The sequence below is a fragment of the Acomys russatus genome, chromosome 19, assembly GCF_903995435.1.
Source record: "Acomys russatus chromosome 19, mAcoRus1.1, whole genome shotgun sequence".
Taxonomy (NCBI): Eukaryota; Metazoa; Chordata; class Mammalia; order Rodentia; family Muridae; genus Acomys; species Acomys russatus.
In genome coordinates, this window is record NC_067155.1 from 7943764 (window position 1) to 7965022 (window position 21259).

Here is a 21259-nt window from a genome sequence, read left to right on the forward strand (position 1 = left end):
TCTGATTTGACATAAGGCCCAGTTCACAAGATAGAACCGATACCCGACACTGCTTAGGTGACCAAGGACCTGAGAAAAGATGGTCTTGCCAGCTAGGGCAAAATCAAATACTATTCTTCTATTAAAAGAACATAAAATGACCTTCTGACCTTCTTCTATACTCACACATCAGAGTCTTGCTCAGCCTTCATCAGAGAATCTTCCTTCTGCAGCATGTTGGAAAACATACAGAGATCCACAGCCAGACATCATGCAGAGAGTGAGAGACCTTGCAATATGCAGCCCTAAACAGGACACCTACAGCAAAGCCATCTTTTCAGGCCTTAAGGAACCCTGTGAAGAGGTGAAGAGGAGATTGGAAGTGTGTAAGAGCCAGGGTGGAGGGAAAACACCAAGGAATCAAGGCCCTCTAAGTCAATAAGATCAGTGCCCATGAACTCCCAGACACTAAGGCAGCACTCACATAACATACACAGGTCTGCACCAGAGGAGGTCCTAGAGCTGAAAGAGGAAGTAGACACATACCCCCATCCAGAACCCAGAATCTATGTCCAATTGATCACCACTTGCGATGTAAATTGAGTTTTTCCAAGGGAGCCTCACTACAGGGAAAGCTAGGTAATGGTAAGCCACATGCCCAGGAGTCAATGGACAAAAGAAAATAAATTCAACAGCATGTTTGGAGATTTTGGTCTAATAATATTGGGTTTTGTTTTTTCATTTCTTATTTATTTTTATTTTGTTTCTATTTTTATATTCTTTATCTCTTTTTACCCTACAGGTCCTTTGCATATATGTCATGGCTTCCAGTTTACTGTCTTTATGGGATTCCTGAGTGTGCAAACTAGTGGCTCTTTGTGTCTGTTTGTGTTTGTTGTGCCTTTTCTTGCCCTCTTTCTTTTTGTGTTGTCCTATTCAGATATGTAAACTGTATTTTGTCTTATTATATTTTCTTGTAATATTATCCCATAGAATCTTGTTGGTTTTCTAATGAGAAACAGAAAGGCAGTAGATCTACATGGGCAAGGAGGTGGAGAGAAACTGGTAGAAGTAGAGGGAGGGAAACCATAATCAGGATGTTATGTAAGGAAAGAGATACACTCTCAGTAAAAGGGAAAAAGATGAGGAATGAAAGTGGAAGGAGTTCATGTAGGACAGGCCAGCTTGAGTCAGAGTTGGGAGTTGGGGGTGCATTAGATGAAGACACATTGTACATGCTTATGAAATGTCAAAGGAAAATAAAAAATATTTGGAAGTAATAAAGTTTTTAAAAATCTTTATAGAATTGAAAGAAAGAATTTGTATAAAGTCTTTGATGGGAATGGATACATGGTTTAGCAGTTAAGGAGACTGGCTGCTCTTCAGAGAATCTAGGGTGGGTGCCCAGTGCCTCTCTGGCAGTTCATAATTATCAGCAATTCCACTGCCAGAGGATCTGACCTCCGTGGGCACTGCACACACATAGTACACAGACATACATGCAGCCAAAACACCAATAAAAAAATAAGATGGAAAAAATCTCTAACATTTTAAGCTATGATCTATATTTAATTTTCCAAATAAAATTGATTTCAATTTTAAAAGCATTATTTTTATTGCTACCAATTGAGCTTAAACACATATTCATGTTAGATAAACACCCTACCATCAACTTATAAACTCAGATCCAAATTTATTTAAGTTCTTATGCTATTGCTGAAATTCTTAGGATTTTTATTTCTTTGGTTGTATTTCTTTTGAGACAGAGTATTACTATGTAACACACATTTCCACTGAAATTGTTTTGTGAGTGAGGCTGGACTAGAACCAGTAACCCTCCTAAATCTACCCTTCGAGTAGTGGGAGTAGAGTGTATATCACAATATCTGGTCATCTATATTTCTTAATGGTTGCTTTGTACATGTGCCTATATGTCCCTGACTGCCTCTCTCAGTCAAGATTCTCCAGAATATATCAGTCAAATAAGTCTTTGAGGAGCATAAGGAAAAAGGGATGGTTGGTATTTCAGAACGCAAGTTAAGGTGTACCTGAAAGTGAGTTCTCATTAAGAACATTGAGACTCTGGAGTAAGGGGCGTTGCCCTCAAATACACAGCACTGTGCTTCAATGGGCAACAAGAATTTAGACTGCAACTTCATGAAGGATACCAACCCCTTCATCACAGGCTGATGGTCTTTATGAAAGGATTTTTAACAACTTTCAGTGATGAATTTCAACAACTTTTGGTAATGGTTTTGGAACAGTGGAAAGTTACTTGAAGTAAAAAAGAAAAAAGAAAAGTAACAATAAGTGGTCGACTGGAATTCATATCCTAAATGAGTTCTTGATCAAAGTCCCCACCTCAGATTACAACATCAAAGCAGAACTTAGATTCTCTCAAAGGATCATGGCAAAACTTTTCTAACCTTTGCTCAGCTAGCTGCTCATTAAGTTCCAAGTTCCAATCATCAATAATTGCTAGAAGTGTCTCACAGGGTTCTGCTGTGGGGATCAAATTCACTGGAGGCGTCCTAAACTCTCCACTGTTACTGACATGACATAACATGGTAATGGGCAATCTGAGGGGTATCAGTGGAGGTACCCTATTCTTTTATGAGTTCCAGCACCGTGAGCTCACCTGTCCTGAGGATGGTCTGCACCAAACTCTAAGAAAAAAAAATGGACCAGGTATGTATTCCTTGCATTGTGTCTCAGGGAAATAGACACAATGGGATCTTCTGTTGGGGAAGACTCAGAGCTGTCCTTCCTCCTGCAGTGAGTGTTTGCTGGTGTTAGCATCCAGTCCCTGTAAGAAGCTTGTCCTTGCTATGGTTGAGTGCATAGAATTCTAGTCATTGTAGATCTTGATTAAAACCCACTTCTCCCTTCTGCACCTCACGGTGTCTTCTGAAGCCAACAGCAATAATTGTTACTTCCAAAAGTCTCTACAGTTTAGTGAGAACAGTTAAATGCTTATGTGTTGTCTCAAGTTACTTTCTGTCTCACTGGTTGGCACGCAGATGAAAATGGCATTGATAGGACATTTTTGTGTGGGGGGCAAATTTTTAGCTGATGGCTGGAACGCTGGTCTCGTAGACAGATCCAGGTAAAGTTTCAGACTAAACAGACGCACTCAGAATTTTAGTCTTGAATTATATTTGTGCGGAGGGTTTAATAGTGACAGTGATTATGATTTGAATGTGACTAGCAGAACCTAGAAACGACTCAGGAAAATCTCAGGGACATGACTACTTAGTAAAATAAGAAACAATTAAGATACAGAAAATTATAAATAAGTGAAACTCTGGCTGCAGGAGATTTTTTTCACACAGAAGAGGATATACATGTAAACCTCAGTCCATCTGTGTGATCAGACCACTACCAACTTTATCAGAAATACAATGGATTCTGTCATGTTGATGAATAGTATGAAATGTCTCAAAAGCCAAGACAACATTCTCCTTATGTTTACCTCAGGTACTAAGTTTATACTAAACATGCACTTGTGTTTCCTTGATGCATTATTATAACATAAAGAATGAAGTGGAAATAAACTGTAATGGTGAAAAATATCACTGTCTACTAAAGCCAGGTTATGTTCAAATGTAGGTTAGGTGGTTGTTTTCCAACAAAGAGTTCTGCTAGTCACACCATCTTCCCTTTTGAAGTAGAAGAAGGAACAGGAAGTACAAGTCATATTCTGAGTCAATATGCATGTAATGTTTGCTTAGTGAAGTGCCTATGATGTGATACAGTAGTTTTCCCAGATGAAGAAAATCCTCTAACTCAATGTAAAAGCTCAGACACTTGAGAAGAGTCTCCATGTCAACACTGATCACCACTACCGTGTCCACTGAAGCCCTCTCCGTTTCCTCTCAGAATAAAGCCCTGAAAACCACTGAGGAAGTCGCTCTTCAGATCTTCTTGCTTTGCCAGGTTGGGCTTGGGACTGTGGCCAACATCCTTCTGTTTGTGCATAATTTCTCTCCTATCTTGACTGGCTCTGGACGGAGGCCCACACAGGTGGTTCTCACCCACGTGGCCGTGGCCAATGCCTTGATTCTCCTCCTCACTGCTTTTCCAAACAATATGGTTTTGTTTACACGGAGGCCTCGAAATGACTTCACATGTAAATATGACTACTACACTCGCGTGGTAGCCCGGAGCTCAAACTTGTGCTCCACCTGTGTCTTCAGCACTTGTCAGTTTGTCACTCTTGTTCCTGGTAACTGGGGTAGAGTGATCCTCCGACGAACTACTCCCAACATTGTGAGTTATTCTTGTTACAGTTGCTGGTTCTTCAGTGTTTTAAATAATATCTACATTCCAATGAAACTTGCTGGTCCACAGAGCACACGCAATGACACTGACTCTAACAGAAAGTGGGTCTGCTCCACCTCTGGTTTTGGTGTAGAGGTGACTTTCTTGCGCTTTGCTCATGATACCATCTTCATCGGCATCATGGTCTCAACTAGTGTCTCCATGGTGATCTTCTTGCATAGACACCGTCAGAGACTGCGGCACATTCACACCTTCAGTGATGACCAGAGAGCACCCCCTGAGACCAGAGCAGCCCACACTATCCTGATGCTGGTGGTCATGTTTGCGAACATTTATGTTCTAGATTGTATTTGCACCTTCTTTCACACTTCTTATATAGCTTCCCATCTCTGGTTGAGTCAGATCAATGAAATTTTGACTGCAGGCTTCCCTACTCTTTCTCCCTTACTGTTGATCTATAGACATTCCAAGAATCCTTGTTCTGTGATCTTTCCATGCTGTAAACCACATTAATCCTTCCAAACACAGAAAACAGCATTAATAATACTAATAGGCATAAATACTCTAATCGGTAAAGAAAATCATCTCTTAAAATATTATTCTTTATTCTTTTTATTTTTACATATGTACGCAATGTGTCTTGTTCATATCCACACTCTATATGCTTTTCACTTTCCACAGAGCCTTTTAAACATCTCCTTCTAACATGTGTTCCTTCTAAATTTATTTACTCATTTTCTAACCTAGGAGTCAAATTGGCATTTCCATATGCACATGCGTATGTGCCCTTCAATGGGTTATGAGAAACTCAGCAGCCTCCATAGTTCAAAGAAAGTGATCCTCTCTCCCCTCACTGGCAGCTCTCCACTGGCAGTAGCTTCCCAGCTAGGGCTGGAGTCTCAGAACCCTCTTTCCCATCTCTTCTGAAAATTTCAGCTTGTGTGAGTTTGTGCAGCTTGTCACACTGCTTATACATTAGCATTTGCAACTGGAATTTCATGGTGCCTAAAACATGTAATCCTAATGCTTGGGACACTGAGTAAGGAATATAGACTGCCCTTGAGTTCAAGGCCAGCCTGTGATGGACAGTGAATTGCAGGCCAGCATTTGATGCAGAGTGAGATGTTGACCACCTAATTCTCACATAAGTTTTACCATGATTTATTTGGACTTCATCACATACCTTTTCTTTATATATTTTTTTTATTTTTTTAATTATTCATATTACATCTTAATGGTTATCCCATCCCTTGTATCCTCCCATTCCTCCCTCCCTCCCTTTTTCCCCTTATTCCCCCCTCCTATGACTGTGACTGTGGGGGACTTCCTCCCCCTTTATATGCTCATAGGGTATCGAGTCTCTTCGTGGTAGCCTTCTATCCTTCCTCTGAGGGCCACCAGGTCTCCCCCATCTAGGGACATTACACACACTTTCAACATCAATGAAAATGATTATCTGGTTTCTGCCCATAGGTTTATCTATATATTGTGCTATGTCTATTAATTTGATTCAAACCAGCATTGCCCTTCAGGGATAAGCCTCGCTAATCATAATATATGTTCTGCTTAATGCATTTATAAATTCAGTTTTTAAGTGTTTATTTAAGAATATTACATCTATTTTCATCAAAGAAATTGGACTGTGGTTTTCTTTTTACTTCATTTGGGTACCAAGACAATACTGGCTTCATAAAATGAACTTTGGTCCATCAGTTCATATTGTAGAACAAATAGTTCTTTTATTATTGTTATTTATTTGTTTACTTTACGTCCCAATCACAGCTTCTCCTGCCTCCTCTCCTACAAGTCTCTTCTTCTGCCCTTACCAACTCCCCATCTACCCTCTTCCCTTTAAAGCAGGAAAGGGGGGGCTCCCATGGATATCAACTCCCATTGGTATATAAAGTCGCAGTAAGACTAGGCAGATTTTCTATTGAAGCAAGGCAGCCCAGTTAGGGTAAATGGATCTGAAGGCAGGTAGCAGTGCCAGAGACAGCCCTGCTCCTGCTGTTAGGAGTCCCACGTGAAGACCAAGCTACACGACCGTTACATATGTGCAGAGGGTAAGCCTGTCCCATGCATGTTCTCTGGTGGGTGGTTCAGTCTCTGTGAGCCACTGTGGGCCCAGGTTAGTTGATTCTGTGGGTTTTCTTGTGATGTCCTTGACCCCTCTAGCTCTTTCAACCCTTCCTTCTCCTTTTCCTCATGATTCTTAATTACTATAAAGTCTTCCTTGAGACTTTGGTAGGATTCAGTAGTGGAACACCTGGGCTTTTCTTTCAGGGGAAGCTTTTAATAACAGGTTCAGTCTCATTGCTTACAATGGATCTGTTTAAGTTATTTACATCACCGGAGCTTAGTGTTGTTAGATGGCTACTTTTAACAATTCTTCTATGTTTTTCTGTGTTATCAGGCTGTGTAAATAGTATGTATCATTGAAATGATTGAAATTCTGTATTTCATCACAGTCCATTGTAATGACAACCTTTTGATGCCTAACTTTTCTAATTTGCATCTCCTCCCTCTTTCATTTGGTCAGATTAGCTACAACTTTGTCAATCTTAAGTTTGGTAAAGAACAGGCAGCCTTCAAAAAAGAAACACAAACAGGCAATAACAATTTAGTAAAGTGTTCAGTATCCCTAGCCATCAAGGAAATGAAAATTAACCTACTGTGCGATACCACCTCGCCTGTGTCAGAAATGCCTGTCACCAATAAACCTGACAACAAAGGTTGGAGAGAACGGAGATAAGGAAACCTCACTCAGTATTGTGGGAGTGCAAATTAACACAACCATTGTGAAAATCAGTTTTGAGATTTCTCAAAAAAAAAATATATATATCGGGGGAGGTAATCCCCCTCAGGAACAGTCATAGGGGAGGGGAATAATGGGAAAATGGGAGGGAGGGAAGAATGGGAGGATACAAGGGATGGGATAACCATTGAGATGTAACAAGAATAAATTAATAAAAAAATTTTTTTAAATAGAACTACTACATAACCCTTCCATTGCCCTCCTGGGAAAACACCCACAGATTGCCACATCCCACGACAGAAATTTTTGTTGCACCCATATGAAGTTTTTGCTGCTTTATTCACTATAGCAAAGTACCAGAATCAACCAAGTTGTTCATCACAGATGATTGGATAATGAAAACTCGATAAACGTATAAAATGGAATACTACTCAGCTCCAAGTAAAGAGAAAACCACAAATCTTTCGGGAAATTGATGTCCTTTTAATGTGCACTAGTACATGAGCTTACACAGTCTCAAAAAAAAAATAACATGTTCTTCCTCAAATATGGAACCCATCCAATACCATATATGTGATATATATATAATATTTATATAATATATATTTACCTGTACATGTGGGTAGGACTACATGTAAAAAAGAAAAAACTCTAAATATAAGAGAACAAAAGGGAGCCGAATACAGGTTACAAGCACAAATTATGAAAGACGATTTAAAGTCATTGTTTTGCTAGCTCTAATTCTGTCATGGATTTTTTGGTTTGGTGGTTGGGTAATTGAATAAAAATATATCCAAACATGGAAGTGTAAAATTCAATGTGAAACTCCATAACTTCCATTCTAACTGGTTATTCTATCTATATAGAAGTTTGGTGACCCATTCTTTGAGAAGGAGAGGGTGAGAGAGTGGACACTTGGGTAGGAGTGGGAGGGTAGGAGGGAGGGGCTGGGATCAGGCTATAAAGGGAAAAAAATAAGTTTGTTGAGTTGTATACTTTTGAGGTATGGTTAATTTTAGTGTGTGATTTTCTTTATTTCCAAAAGTGTTTTTATAATAAAGTTTAAAAATATTTCCTCACATGCCCACACACAGCAGTTCTATTTATACATCTCTGCATATGTACATAATAATAATAATAACAACAATAAAATAAAGGACGCTATCAATTTGGCAGTGAGGGACATGGGAGGTGGTTAGGGGGAGATCATAGGAGGGTCCAAAGAGAAAAAGAGGGAATGGTGGAAGTGATAAAATTTTGTTTTCATTTCAAATTTATTAAAAGCAGAACCACAATGTGGTTTGGGAAGTGTGTTGGAGAATCTGTAAATGTTGTACAAGAATGTGGGTGAGTGACTAACCAACAACAGGTCCAGCTTGAGGCCCATGCCACCAGAAGAAGTCCTAACACTGCCTTGATGTTCAGCACCAGGGGCTGGATAGCCAAGAGACCATGGAGACAAAATAATTCCTAATGAGATTCCACTACACTTATAGATTGGTGCATAGCAGAATTGTCCTCAGGGAGGGTTCACCAAGCAGCTGATGAAAACAGATACAGAGACCCACAACCAAACATTAACAGGAGGATGAGGAATCTTGTAGAAAAGGGGCATGGAGGATTGTAGGCTCCAGAGGGGTCAAAGACACCACAAAGAAAACAGCACACAGAATCAATTCACGGAGATCAAAGGGGCTCACGGGGACTGAACTGACAACCAGGGAGCCTAAATGGGACTGCCTTCAGATATGTTACAGTTGTGTAAGTTGGTCTTTTTGTGGGACTCCTAACAGTGGGATCAGGAGCTATTTCTGAGTCTGTTTCCTGCTTTTAGGAGCTTTTACCCCTACTGGGTTGCATTGTCTAGCTTTAATAGAAGCTAGTCTTACTGCAACTTGATATGCCATGGATGGTTGATATCCATGTAAGCCTTCATTTTTTGAAAAGTTATGGAGGAGTGGATGGGGGTTGGAGAGGGGAGGTGGGCATTAGGGGCCAATGGGAGGAGAGGAGGCAGAAAAAACTGTAGATAGGATGTAAAATCGATAATTTTTTAAAACCCCACAGCAAAAACACATCCATACACACAAATTGAATACAAAATAAATGAGCCAGGCCATAGTAGTGGTGTATTCATTTAATCCCAGCACTTGGGAGGCAGAGGCAGGTGGATCTCTGAGTTGTAGAACAGCCTGGTGTTCAGAGTAAGTTACAGGAAATCCAGGGCTACATAGAGACACTCTGTCTCAACAACAACAATAATAATAATAAATAAATAAATAAATAAATAAATAAATAAATAAATAAATAATGAGTGAAGAGGACTCATAAGTAAGATGGAAGTCCAAAATCTGCCTCCCTGAGTCATGGATAAAAGACCCGGTGAGTTTTAGGACACCCACATTTTCTTATAATACTGTGAGCTCCAATATATAGTATATATGTGTAATACCTCCTTGAAGATTGTTTTCTTCATTAATTTAGAATAGTCTTCTTTGTCTGTTAGTACCAGTCTGGGTTTGAAATCTGCTTAATTGACACCAGTACAAATGCACCAGCCTGTTTTACAACTTCTCTTCATTTGACAAGCTGACTTTCAACCTTTCATTATCACTCTGCGTCTATGCCAATGACAAGTGTTTCTCAGAGACAACAAGCAGTTGGATCCTGGCTTTTACTCCAGTCAGGTCAACTGCATCTCTATACTAAAGACATAGTAAGCTAAATTTGTGAGACTCAGAAAAAAATACGATACCACATGGGGTTTTTTTTATATATGGAACTTAGATGTGTGCAGGTACATATGTGAGTGAGTGTGTGTGTGTGTGTGTGTGTGTGTGTGTGTTCCATGTGCCTTGTGTGAATATACATGTATGTATGTGCATGTGGCTTTGTCTATGAGTATGTGTTCAGTTGTGGTACATGTGTGTGTGTGCCTTCTATTAGTATGCATGTGTTATTGTGTGTTTGTGTGTTTGCGTATTGTGTGTTTTTGTGTAGATGGGGATGTGATGTATGGTCTGTGTGGTTTCTGTGAGTATGCACATGTGTATGTGTGCTTGTGTGTATGGTTTTGGGTGTGGTATGTGTGTATGTGCGTGTGTGTGTTCATATCAGAGAGGAGACAATGGCATGGGAAAAGATTTTCTTAAAGGAAAGAAGAAAGTCAAGGAGGAGGGTTACTGGATATATGTTACATGAAAGCAGAAGGGATTCCTTGAGAACCTACAGGCCATTCTATCCAGGGAGGCAGGCAGGCTGACTGCATATCTTCACATCTCCCTCTCTGCTCCTCCAAATCCAACCAACCATTTTCAACCATCTGCTACAGCCTCACTTCTACACCCCACTGCCCACATCTCCAGTGGACCACACACATCACTTCTTCCTAGCCTTTCTCCCACTTATTGCTTTAAACCAGCAAACAAGGAAACAGACCAAGGAAACAGGTAGGCTAACTGCAGATCTTCACCTCTACCATTCCTCCAAATCCTGTCCCCACCACCCAAGCTCATCCCCAGCTCTGCAGCAAACACTGCAGCCTCCCTTCCCTCCTTCTCCCATCTCCAGTAGACCGCACAGCTCTTCCCCTCTAATACCCCCTTTCCCTACACAATACTTTATCTCAGACCCCACAGGCCACACTAGCCACTTAAGCAAATAGGCTAACTATAAATCTTCATCTGTATCTCAAGGTCCAATCCCCTAGTCTCATCCTCAGATCTGTAGTAGACCTTCTGCTGTGGCCTCCCCTCACTCTCTGCCCCATTCCCAGAGAATTGAGCAGACACTGATAGAATCCCCTGTGTCCCTCCCTTATATGGAATCCTTTTCCTCCCCGAGCCCATCCCCATGCCTGAGTGTCAACTGCCAATACCCAAAAATGTATTTTACCTGGAACCCCAGGTAGCCACATATACCAGGATCCCAGAAGAATTTCCTACCAGGCATGATGCAGCCACCAGACTCTAAGAACCAGAGAAGAAACAAAAAACAAAATATCCACTCAACAAACACAAGACCAGATACCATCGCCTAGACATACAATCTTTGCATTCCCAGGAGCCTCAACATAAAAACACAATCAAGAAACACAAGGAAGTATGTCTCCATTTGAGGCCTACAACGGTACCACCGCAGGCCATGAGCACTGCAGCAGAGCTGAAGCACAGAAGAAGATTCAAACCAGCCTGTATGAATATGGTGGAAGTCCTTAAAGAGGAAATGTATAAATCCCTTAAATAAACCCAACAAAACACAAAGAGGAAATGGTAGGAACGATTAAAATAGCTCAAGGCCTAAAATGGGAAAAGAATCAATAAAAAAACATACTGAGGAAAATCTGAAAATAAAAATTTTAGGAACTCTAAAAGGAAGTTCAGAGGCAAGCCTCACCGACAAAATAAACAAGATAGAAGAAAGAATCTCGGGCATTGAAGACATGATTTTTTAAAAACAAAAATATACCTCAGTCAAAGAAAATGTTGAATCTAAAACAATCCTGGAACAAACATCAAGAGAATCAGGCACACTATCAAAAGACCGAATCAACAAATAACAGAAACAGAGGATGGGGAGAAACTCAAATCAAACTAAAAAAATGATAGAAGAAAATTTCCCTAACCTAAGTAAAAAGATGCCTATGAAGGTATAAGTAACTTACAGAACCCAAAGACACTGCACCTAAAGAGAAAGTCCCATCAGCAAATAATGATCAAAACATTAAACATACAGAATGAATAAAGAATATTCAAAGTTCCAAGGGGAGAAAGACCACATAGAATATAAAGACAGACCTTCCAGAATTATACCTGACATGTCAATGAAGACATTGAAAACCAAAAGGGCCTGTAGATATGTGCTCAGACTGTACAGATGTGCTCAGACTGTACAGATGTGCTCAGACTACACAGATGTGCTCAGACTGTATAGATGTGCTCAGACTACACAGATGTGCTCAGACTGTACAGATGTGCTCAGACTACACAGATGTGCTCAGACTGTACAGATGTGCTCAGACTGTACAGATGGGCTCAGACTGTACATATATGCTCAGACTACACAGATGTGCTCAGACTGTACAGATGTGCTCAGACTGTACAGATGTGCTCAGACTACACAGATGTGCTCTGACTACACAGATGTGCTCTGACTACACAGATGTGCTCAGACTGTACAGATGTGCTCAGACTCTAAGAGGCCACAGAGGGCAGCCCAGACTACTATGCTCAGCAAAACTTTCCAACAGCATAGATGAAGAAAACAACACACTCCATGGGAAAGACAAATTTGAACTATAGCTATGTATAAGTTCATCCCTACTGAAGGTGCTAGAAAGAAAACATCAACCAAAAGGGGTTAAACACATCCAAAAAACCACGGGGAAAAAATAATACCAGACTAACAAACAAAAAGAGGAAAAGCACACACATTCACATGCACACATGCACACATGCACACATGGATGTAAGCACACATACAACAACAGCAACAACCAAATAACAGGAATCAACAAATACTGTCACTGATGCCTCTCAACATCAATGCTCTAAAGAAAAACAGACTGACAGTAGATTAAAAAAAAAAAAAAGAGGCTCCATCCTTCTCCTGTATACAAGAAATATACCTTATCATTCAAGATAGACATTACCTTACGGTAAAAGGATGGTAAAGTTATTCCAAGCAAATGGGCCTAAGAAGCAAGCTGGTGAACTCATTCTAATATCTGACAAGATTACTTTTTTTAAAAAAGCTAATATGAAGAGATAAGGAAGGACACTATATTCTCATCAGAGAAAAATTCAAGCAAGAGCACATGGCAATCCTTAGGATCTGGGCACCAGACACTGTGCACTCAAGCTTATAAAAGAAACATTACTGCAGCTTAAATTACATATTGACCATCACATCGTGAGAGTGGGAGGCTTCACTACCCGGCTCTTGCCAATAGACAGGTCATCCAGACAAAATCTAAACAGAGAAATGCTGGAGCTAACAGATACCTATAGAACACTTTACACCAACACAAAAGAATATATCTTTTACTCTGTACCTCATGGAAATTTCTCCACCACATACTTGGTCACAAAACAAATAGCAACAGATGCAAGAAAATTGAAATAAAACCCTGCAGCTTATTAGATCATCATGAATTAAAGTTGTATAGCAACAACAACAGAAAACTCACAAACTCATGGAAGCTGAAAAACTCACTACTAAAGTTTTTAAAACACGGCAAGACATATTAATAAAGAAATTAAAGACTTCCTAGAACTTAATGAAAATGAATACACAACATACCCAAATTTAAGGGACTCAATGAAGGCAACTGTGACAGGCAAGTTCATAAAAATAAGTGCCTACATTTTTCTTAATGGAAAGATCTCATATTAGTAATTTAACAGCACTCCTGAAAGCTATGGAACAAAAAGAAGGTAGTAGACTGAAAGAAATAACAGAACTCAGGAGTGAATCATACAATTCTTTTCATAAAAAAAAAAAAAATAAAGAACCAATGAAACAAAGAGTTGGTTCTTTGAGAAAATAAATAAGATCGACAACAAACCATTATCCACATTAACTAAAAGGTAGAGAAAGAAGATCCAAATTAACAAAAATTAGAAATCAAAATAAGGGCATAGAAACAGACACTGGTTAAATACAGGAAATCATATGAACACATTTTTTAAGAAGTGTGCTACAACACACTGGAAACTCTAAAAGAAACTGATGATTTTCTTGATACACACCACTTACCAAATCAAGATCGGGTAAACAATTTAAACAGACCTGTAATGAAATTAATGACCCTAATGAAGTTGAAGCAGTCATTAAAAGTCTTCCAATCAAAAAGACCAGGGCAAGGTGCTTTTACTACAGATTCCTACCAGATTATCAAAGCAGAGTTAACACCAAAATATTAAACAAAATAGAAACAGAATAAACAGGGGGACACAGGGAAAATGGAGGGAGGGTGGGACTGGGAGGAGAGGAGGGAAGGAGTTACGATTGGGATATAAACTGAATAAATTAATTTCTTAAAATGACATCCTGCAAGATGTGCTGGGACAATAGCAGCACAGAACTTGTGGGAGTAGTCTAATTTGAGGCCCACAACACAAGAGGGAGCCCACACCCTCACGGCCTGGAAGGCCAGGGACTAGAGACTGGATTGCCCAGACACCTACAGTAGAGCCAAACATAGCAGGCAAGAAAAAAAAATAATGAAATGATTCCTAATGGTATTCTGCTGTATTCATAGACCAGCGCCTTGTCCAGTCCTTATCAGAGAGGCTTTCTCTGGCAAAAGGTGAGGAAAAAGTAATTTTCTAAAAGTGTCACCATGTAACTCACAGGTAAATGAGTGGAACTAAAAAAAATATCACCCTGAGTGGAGTCATTCAGAGAGAAAGACAAATACAGTATTATTTGGTTATATGGGTCTTTTAGTTGTTAAGTCAATGATAAACTAGCTACTATCAGTAGAACAACAGACATTAGGTATAGAGTAAGAGACTAGGGGGTAGAGCTGGACGGTGTTAGGGAAGGGAAGAGGAATGGATAGGTAGTTATGGGTGGTTGGGTGACTGGAATGGGAACTCACGGATATCCACCAGCCTCTGCTTCCCGACGTCTGGGATTACAGACATTTGCCCTGGTGCCCAGTTTTACTGATGGCCTGGGTTTTGAGTTGTGGCTCCTGAGCTAAATAAATACAGCAGACTCCTGTTTCTAATACCTCAAAAGGTGGCCCAAAAAAAATTGTTAGAGATGTAATTAGTCCTTCTAAGGTTAACTGTGTGGAACCGGGAACGCATGAAGACTGTAGAGTGATAATCAAGGGGTTTAGTAGCTGCAAGGAAAATGGGCGATGGCAGAGATTTTCAGCAAACCAGGAGCCAAGGGTGCCCTGAGGAGGGAGCGTGACTCTGCTGACCCCTGACTTGGAACCTCGAGACTCACAAAGTATGAGGTGATACAATTCTTAAGAGTTTTTGGTGTTATTGGAGTTGCTTGGCTTGAGGTAGAGTGTCTAGTACTGTGGGCTAGCTGCAAAACTCACTGCATAGCCAAGGATGGCTCTGAACTTCTAATCCCCCTGCTTTCAGCTCCCAGGTTCTGGTTGCAGGTGTGCACCACCGCACCTGATTTTCTGTGCTGCTAAGGATCGAACCCTGGGTTGTGGACATGCTAGGCAAGCACGCTAGCAGTCAAGCCACATCCTTAACTTTCTGTAGTCATAAACCACTTAGTTTATGTCATTTTGCTACAGAGACCCCCCGCAAATTTACCACAAGGTTCACCGCAAGTGATCCAAGCTTTATGTCTGAAAATAAAAACGCTGTTTTTCACAACCACAGTATGTCAATGTCAGAGCATGAACAGTAACAGCATACTGCTGTCAGACACAATGATTTTTGTTGTTGTTTTGTTTTTCAGGACAGGGTTTCTCTGTGTAGCCCTGGCTGACTGGGACTCACTTTGTAGAGCAGGTTGACCTGGAACTCACAGAGAACCACCTGCCTCTGCCTCCCAAGTGCTGGGGTTAAAGGCCGTGCGCCACCACACCTGGCGCAACATAAAAACTTTAATGTTTAGCCTGGCGTGATGGCACATGCCCTTGGTCCCAGCACTAAAACCGAATAAAATAATAATGAGTGACAAAAAGGACAAAGTCAGTAGATTCTTTGAGAGGCCACAAAACATCTAATTAAAAATAAATATAAATAAATAAGAAAGCAGGCATAGTGTCACATGACAAACATCATCCCCACGCTCAGGAAGCACAGTAGGCTCTGTGAGATCAAGGCCAGGCTGCTCTCCAGAGCCAGTTCCAGGACATCCAGGACTGTCCACGAAACCGTTTTTCAAAAAAAGAAACTAAGAAGAGTTGGGGTGGTAGAGCCTTTCTTTCATCTTAGGAGAGGCAGGCGGTTCTCTGAGTTCTAGGTTTACTGGATGAGGACATCTGGGTCTACAGGTTCAGTTCCAGTATAGCCACGTCTACACAGGGAGACCCCGTCACTAAAAACCAAAAACAAATGAGCAAACTCGCTTAATGTTCTATTGTTTTTATGTGTCTGGATGTGTTTTTGTAAGAGATTCTATGTTAAAAATTTGTTAACACTTCTTTTTTTGTTTGTTTTTTATGTACTTTTTTAAAAATTTGTTCACTTTATATCCCAGTTGCAGCCCCCTCCCTTGTCACGTACAGCTCCCACCCTCAGAAATGGGGATATTAAATGGTTTCTTGCCTTCAGAATATGCTAGGACAATGGTGGCACAAACTTTGTGGGACTAACTAAGCAATATCTGATTTGACATAAGGCCCAGTTCACAAGATAGAACCGATACCCGGCACTGCTTAGGTGACCAAGGACCTGAGAAAAGATGGTCTTGCCAGCTAGGGCAAAACCAAATACTATTCTTCTATTAAAAGAACATAAAATGACCTTCTGACCATCTTCTATACTCACACATCAGAGTCTTGCTCAGCCTTCATCAGAGAATCTTCCCTCTGCAGCATGTTGGAAAACATACAGAGATCCACAGCCAGACATCACGCAGAGAGTGAGAGACCTTGCAATACACAGCCCTAAACAGGACGCCTACAGCAAAGCCATCTTTTCAGGCCTTAAGGAACCCTGTGAAGAGGTGAAGAGGAGATTGGAAGTGTGTAAGAGCCAGGGTGGAGGGAAAACGCCAAGGAATCAAGGCCCTCTAAGTCAATAAGATCAGCGCCCATGAACTCCCAGACACTAAGGCAGCACTCACATGACATACACAGGTCTGCACCAGAGGAGGTCCTAGAGCTGAAAGAGGAAGTAGACACATACCCCCATCCAGAACCCAGAATCTATGTCCAATTGATCACCACTTGCGATGTAAATTGAGTTTTTCCAAGGGAGCCTCACTACGGGGATAGCTAGGTAAGGGTAAGCCACGTGCCCAGGAGTCAATGGACAAAAGAAAATAAATTCAACAGCATGTTTGGAGATTTTGGCCTAATAATATTGGGTTTTGTTTTTTCATTTCTTATTTATTTTTATTTTGTTTCTATTTTTATTTTCTTTATCTCTTTTTACCCTACAGGTCCTTTGCATATATGTCATGGCTTCCAGTTTACTGTCTTTATGGGATTCCTGAGTGTGCAAACTAGTGGCTTTTTGTGTCTGTTTGTGTTTGTTGTGCCTTTTCTTGTCCTCTGTTCTTCCTTTTTGTGTTGTCCTATTCAGATATGTAAACTGTGTTTTGTCTTATTATATTTTCTTGTATTATTATCCCATAGAAGCTTGTTGGTTTTCTAATGAGAAACAGAAAGGCAGTAGATCTACATGGGCAAGGAGGTGGAGAGAAACTGGTAGAAGTAGAGGGAGGGAAACCATAATCAGGATATGTTATGTAAGGAAAGAGATACACTCTCAGTAAAAGGGAAAAAGATGAGGACATGAAAGTGGAAGGAGTTCATGTAGGACAGGCCAGCTTGAGTCAGAGTTGGGAGTTGGGGGTGCATTAGATGAAGACACATTGTACATGCTTATGAAATGTCAAAGGAAAATAAAACATATTTGGAAGTAATAAAGTTTTTTAAAATCTTTATAGAATTGAAAGAAAGAATTTGTATAAAGTCTTTGATGGGAATGGATACATGGTTTAGCAGTTAAGGAGACTGGCTGCTCTTCAGAGAATCTAGGGTGGGTGCCCAGTGCCTCTCTGGCAGTTCATAATTATCAGCAATTCCACTGCCAGAGGATCTGACCTCCGTGGGCACTGCACACACATAGTACACAGACATACATGCAGCCAAAACACCAATAAAAAAATAAGATGGAAAAAATCTCTAACATTTTAAGCTATGATCTATATTTAATTTTCCAAATAAAATTGATTTCAATTTTAAAAGCATTGTTTTTATTGCTACCAATTGAGCTTAAACACATATTTATGTTAGATAAACACCCTACCATCAACTTATAAACTCAGATCCAAATTTATTTAAGTTCTTATGCTATTGCTGAAATTCTTAGGATTTTTATTTCTTTGGTTGTATTTCTCTTGAGACAGAGTATTACTATGTAACACACATTTCCACTGAAATTGTTTTGTGAGTGAGGCTGGACTAGAACCTGTAACCCTCCTAAATCTACCCTTCGAGTAGTGGGAGTAGAGTGTACATCACAATATCTGGTCATCTATATTTCTTAGTGGTTGCTTTGTATATGTGCCTATATGTCCCTGACTGCCTCTCTCAGTCAAGATTCTCCAGAATATATCAGTCAAATAAGTCTTTGAGGAGCATAAGGAAAAAGGGATGGTTGGTATTTCAGAACGCAAGTTAAGGTGTACCTGAAAGTGAGTTCTCATTAAGAACATTGAGACTCTGGAGTAAGGGGCGTTGCCCTCAACTACACAGCACTGTGCTTCAATGGGCAACAAGAAGTTAGACTGCAACTTCATGAAGGATACCAACCCCTTCATCACAGGCTGATGGTCTTTATGAAAGGATTTTTAACAACTTTCAGTGATGAATTTCAACAACTTTTGGTAATGGTTTTGGAACAGTGGAAAGTTACTTGAAGTAAAAATGAAAAAAGAAAAGTAACAATAAGTGGTCGACTGGAATTCATATCCTAAATGAGTTCTTGATCAAAGTCCCCACCTCAGATTACAACATCAAAGCAGAACTTAGATTCTCTCAAAGGATCATGGCAAAACTTTTCTAACCTTTGCTCAGCTGCTCATTAAGTTCCAAGTTCCAATCATCAATAATTGCTAGAAGTGTCTCACAGGGTTCTGCTGTGGGGATCAAATTCACTGGAGGCGTCCTAAACTCTCCACTGTTACTGACATGACATAACATGGTAATGGGCAATCTGAGGGGTATCAGTGGAGGTACCCTATTCTTTTATGAGTTCCAGCATCGTGAGCTCACCTGTCCTGAGGATGGTCTGCACCAAACTCCAAGAAAAAAAATGGACCAGGTATGTATTCCTTGCATTGTGTCTCAGGGAAATAGACACAATGGGATCTTCTGCTGGAAAAGACTCAGAGCTGTCATTCCTCCTGCAGTGAGTGTTTGCTGGTGTTAGCATCCAGTCCCTGTAAGCAGCTTGTCCTTGCTATGGTTGAGTGCATAGAATTCTAGTCATTGTAGATCTTGATTAAAACCCACATCTCCCTTCTGCACCTCACGGTGTCTTCTGAAGCCAATGGGAATAATTGGTACTTCCAGAAGTCTCTACAGTTTAGTGAGAACAGTTAAATGCTTGTGTGTTGTCTCAAGTTACTTTCTGTCTCACTGGTTGGCATGCAGATGAAAATGGCATTGATAGGACATCTTTGTGTGGGGGGCAAATTTTTAGCTGATGGCTGGAACGCTGGTCTCGTAGACAGATCCAGGTAAAGTTTCAGACTAAACAGAAGCACTCAGAATTTTAGTCTTGAAATAATGTCTGTGCAGAGGGTTTAATAGTGACAGTGATTAAGATTTGAATGTGACTAGCAGAACCTAGAAACGACTCAGGAAAATCTCAGGGACATGACTACTTAGTAAAATAAGAAACAATTAAGATACAGAAAATTATAAATAAGTGAAACTCTGGCTGCAGGAGATTTTTTTCACACAGAAGAGGATATACATGTAAACCTCAGTCCATCTGTGTGATCAGACCACTACCAACTTTATCAGAAATACAATGGATTCTGTCATGTTGCTGAATAGTATGAAAATGTCTCAAAAGCCAAGACAACATTCTCCTTATGTTTAACTCAGGTACTAAGTTTATACTAAACATGCACTTGTGTTTCCTTGATACATTATTATAACATAAAGAATGAAGTGGAAATAAACTGTAATGGTGAAAAATATCACTGTCTACTAAACCCAGGTAATGTTTGAATGTAGGTTAGGTGGTTGTTTTCCAACAAAGAGTTCTGCTAGTCACACCATCTTCCCTTTTGAAGTAGGAGAAGGAACAGGAAGTACAAGTCATATTCTGAGTCAATATGCATGCAATGTTTGCTTAGTGAAGTGCCTATGATGTGATACAGTAGTTTTTCCCAGATGAAGAAAATCCTCTAACTCAATGTAAAAGCTCAGACACTTGAGAAGAGTCTCCATGTCAACACTGATCACCACTACTGTGTCCACTGAAGCCCTTGCCGTTTCCTCTCAGAATAAAGCCCTGAAAACCACTGAGGAAGTCGCTCTTCAGATCTTCTTGCTTTGCCAGGTTGGGCTTGGGACTGTGGCCAACATCCTTCTGTTTGTGCATAATTTCTCTCCTATCTTGACTGGCTCTGGACGGAGGCCCACACAGGTGGTTCTCACCCACGTGGCTGTGGCCAATGCCTTGATTCTCCTCCTCACTGCTTTTCCAAACAATATGGTTTTGTTTACACGGAGGCCTCGAAATGACTTCACATGTAAATATGACTACTACACTCGCGTGGTAGCCCGGAGCTCAAACTTGTGCTCCACCTGTGTCCTCAGCACTTGTCAGTTTGTCACTCTTGTTCCTGGTAACTGGGGTAGAGTGATCCTCCGACGAACTACTCCCAACATTGTGAGTTATTCTTGTTACAGTTGCTGGTTCTTCAGTGTTTTAAATAATATCTACATTCCAATGAAACTTGCTGGTCCACAGAGCACACGCAATGACACTGACTCTAAAAGAAAGTGGGTCTGCTCTACCTCTGGTTTTGGTGTAGAGGTGACTTTCTTGCGCTTTGCTCATGATACCATCTTCATCGGCATCATGGTCTCAACTAGTGTCTCCATGGTGATCTTCTTGCATAGACACCGTCAGAGACTGCGGCACATTCACACCTTCAGTGATGACCAGAGAGCACCCCCTGAGACCAGAGCAGCCCACACTATCCTGATGCTGGTGGTCATGTTTGTGAACTTTTATGTTCTAGATTGTATTTGCACCTTCTTTCACACTTCTTATATAGCTTCCCATCTCTGGTTGAGTCAGATCAATGAAATTTTGACTGCAGGCTTCCCTACTCTTTCTCCCTTACTGTTGATCTATAGACATTCCAAGAATCCTTGTTCTGTGATCTTTCCATGCTGTAAACCACATTAATCCTTCCAAACACAGAAAACAGCATTAATAATACTAATAGGCATAAATACTCTAATCGGTAAAGAAAATCATCTCTTAAAATATTATTCTTTATTCTTTTTATTTTTACATATGTACGCAATGTGTCTTGTTCATATCCACACTCTATATGCTT

General features: G+C 40.3%; 2 protein-coding genes across 2 annotated transcripts; both read left to right on the forward strand.

Annotated features, from left to right (window-relative positions):
* The first annotated feature begins 3801 nt into the window (after positions 1–3801).
* Positions 3802–4721, forward strand: LOC127203030 (vomeronasal type-1 receptor 1-like). The gene is given in 2 exon segments (XM_051161844.1): positions 3802–4669; positions 4672–4721. Coding segments are annotated over 2 exon segments (918 nt in total).
* Positions 4722–20133: 15412 nt separating this feature from the next.
* LOC127203031 (vomeronasal type-1 receptor 1-like) lies at positions 20134–21053 on the forward strand. The gene is given in 2 exon segments (XM_051161846.1): positions 20134–21001; positions 21004–21053. Coding segments are annotated over 2 exon segments (918 nt in total).
* The last annotated feature ends 206 nt before the right edge of the window (positions 21054–21259 follow it).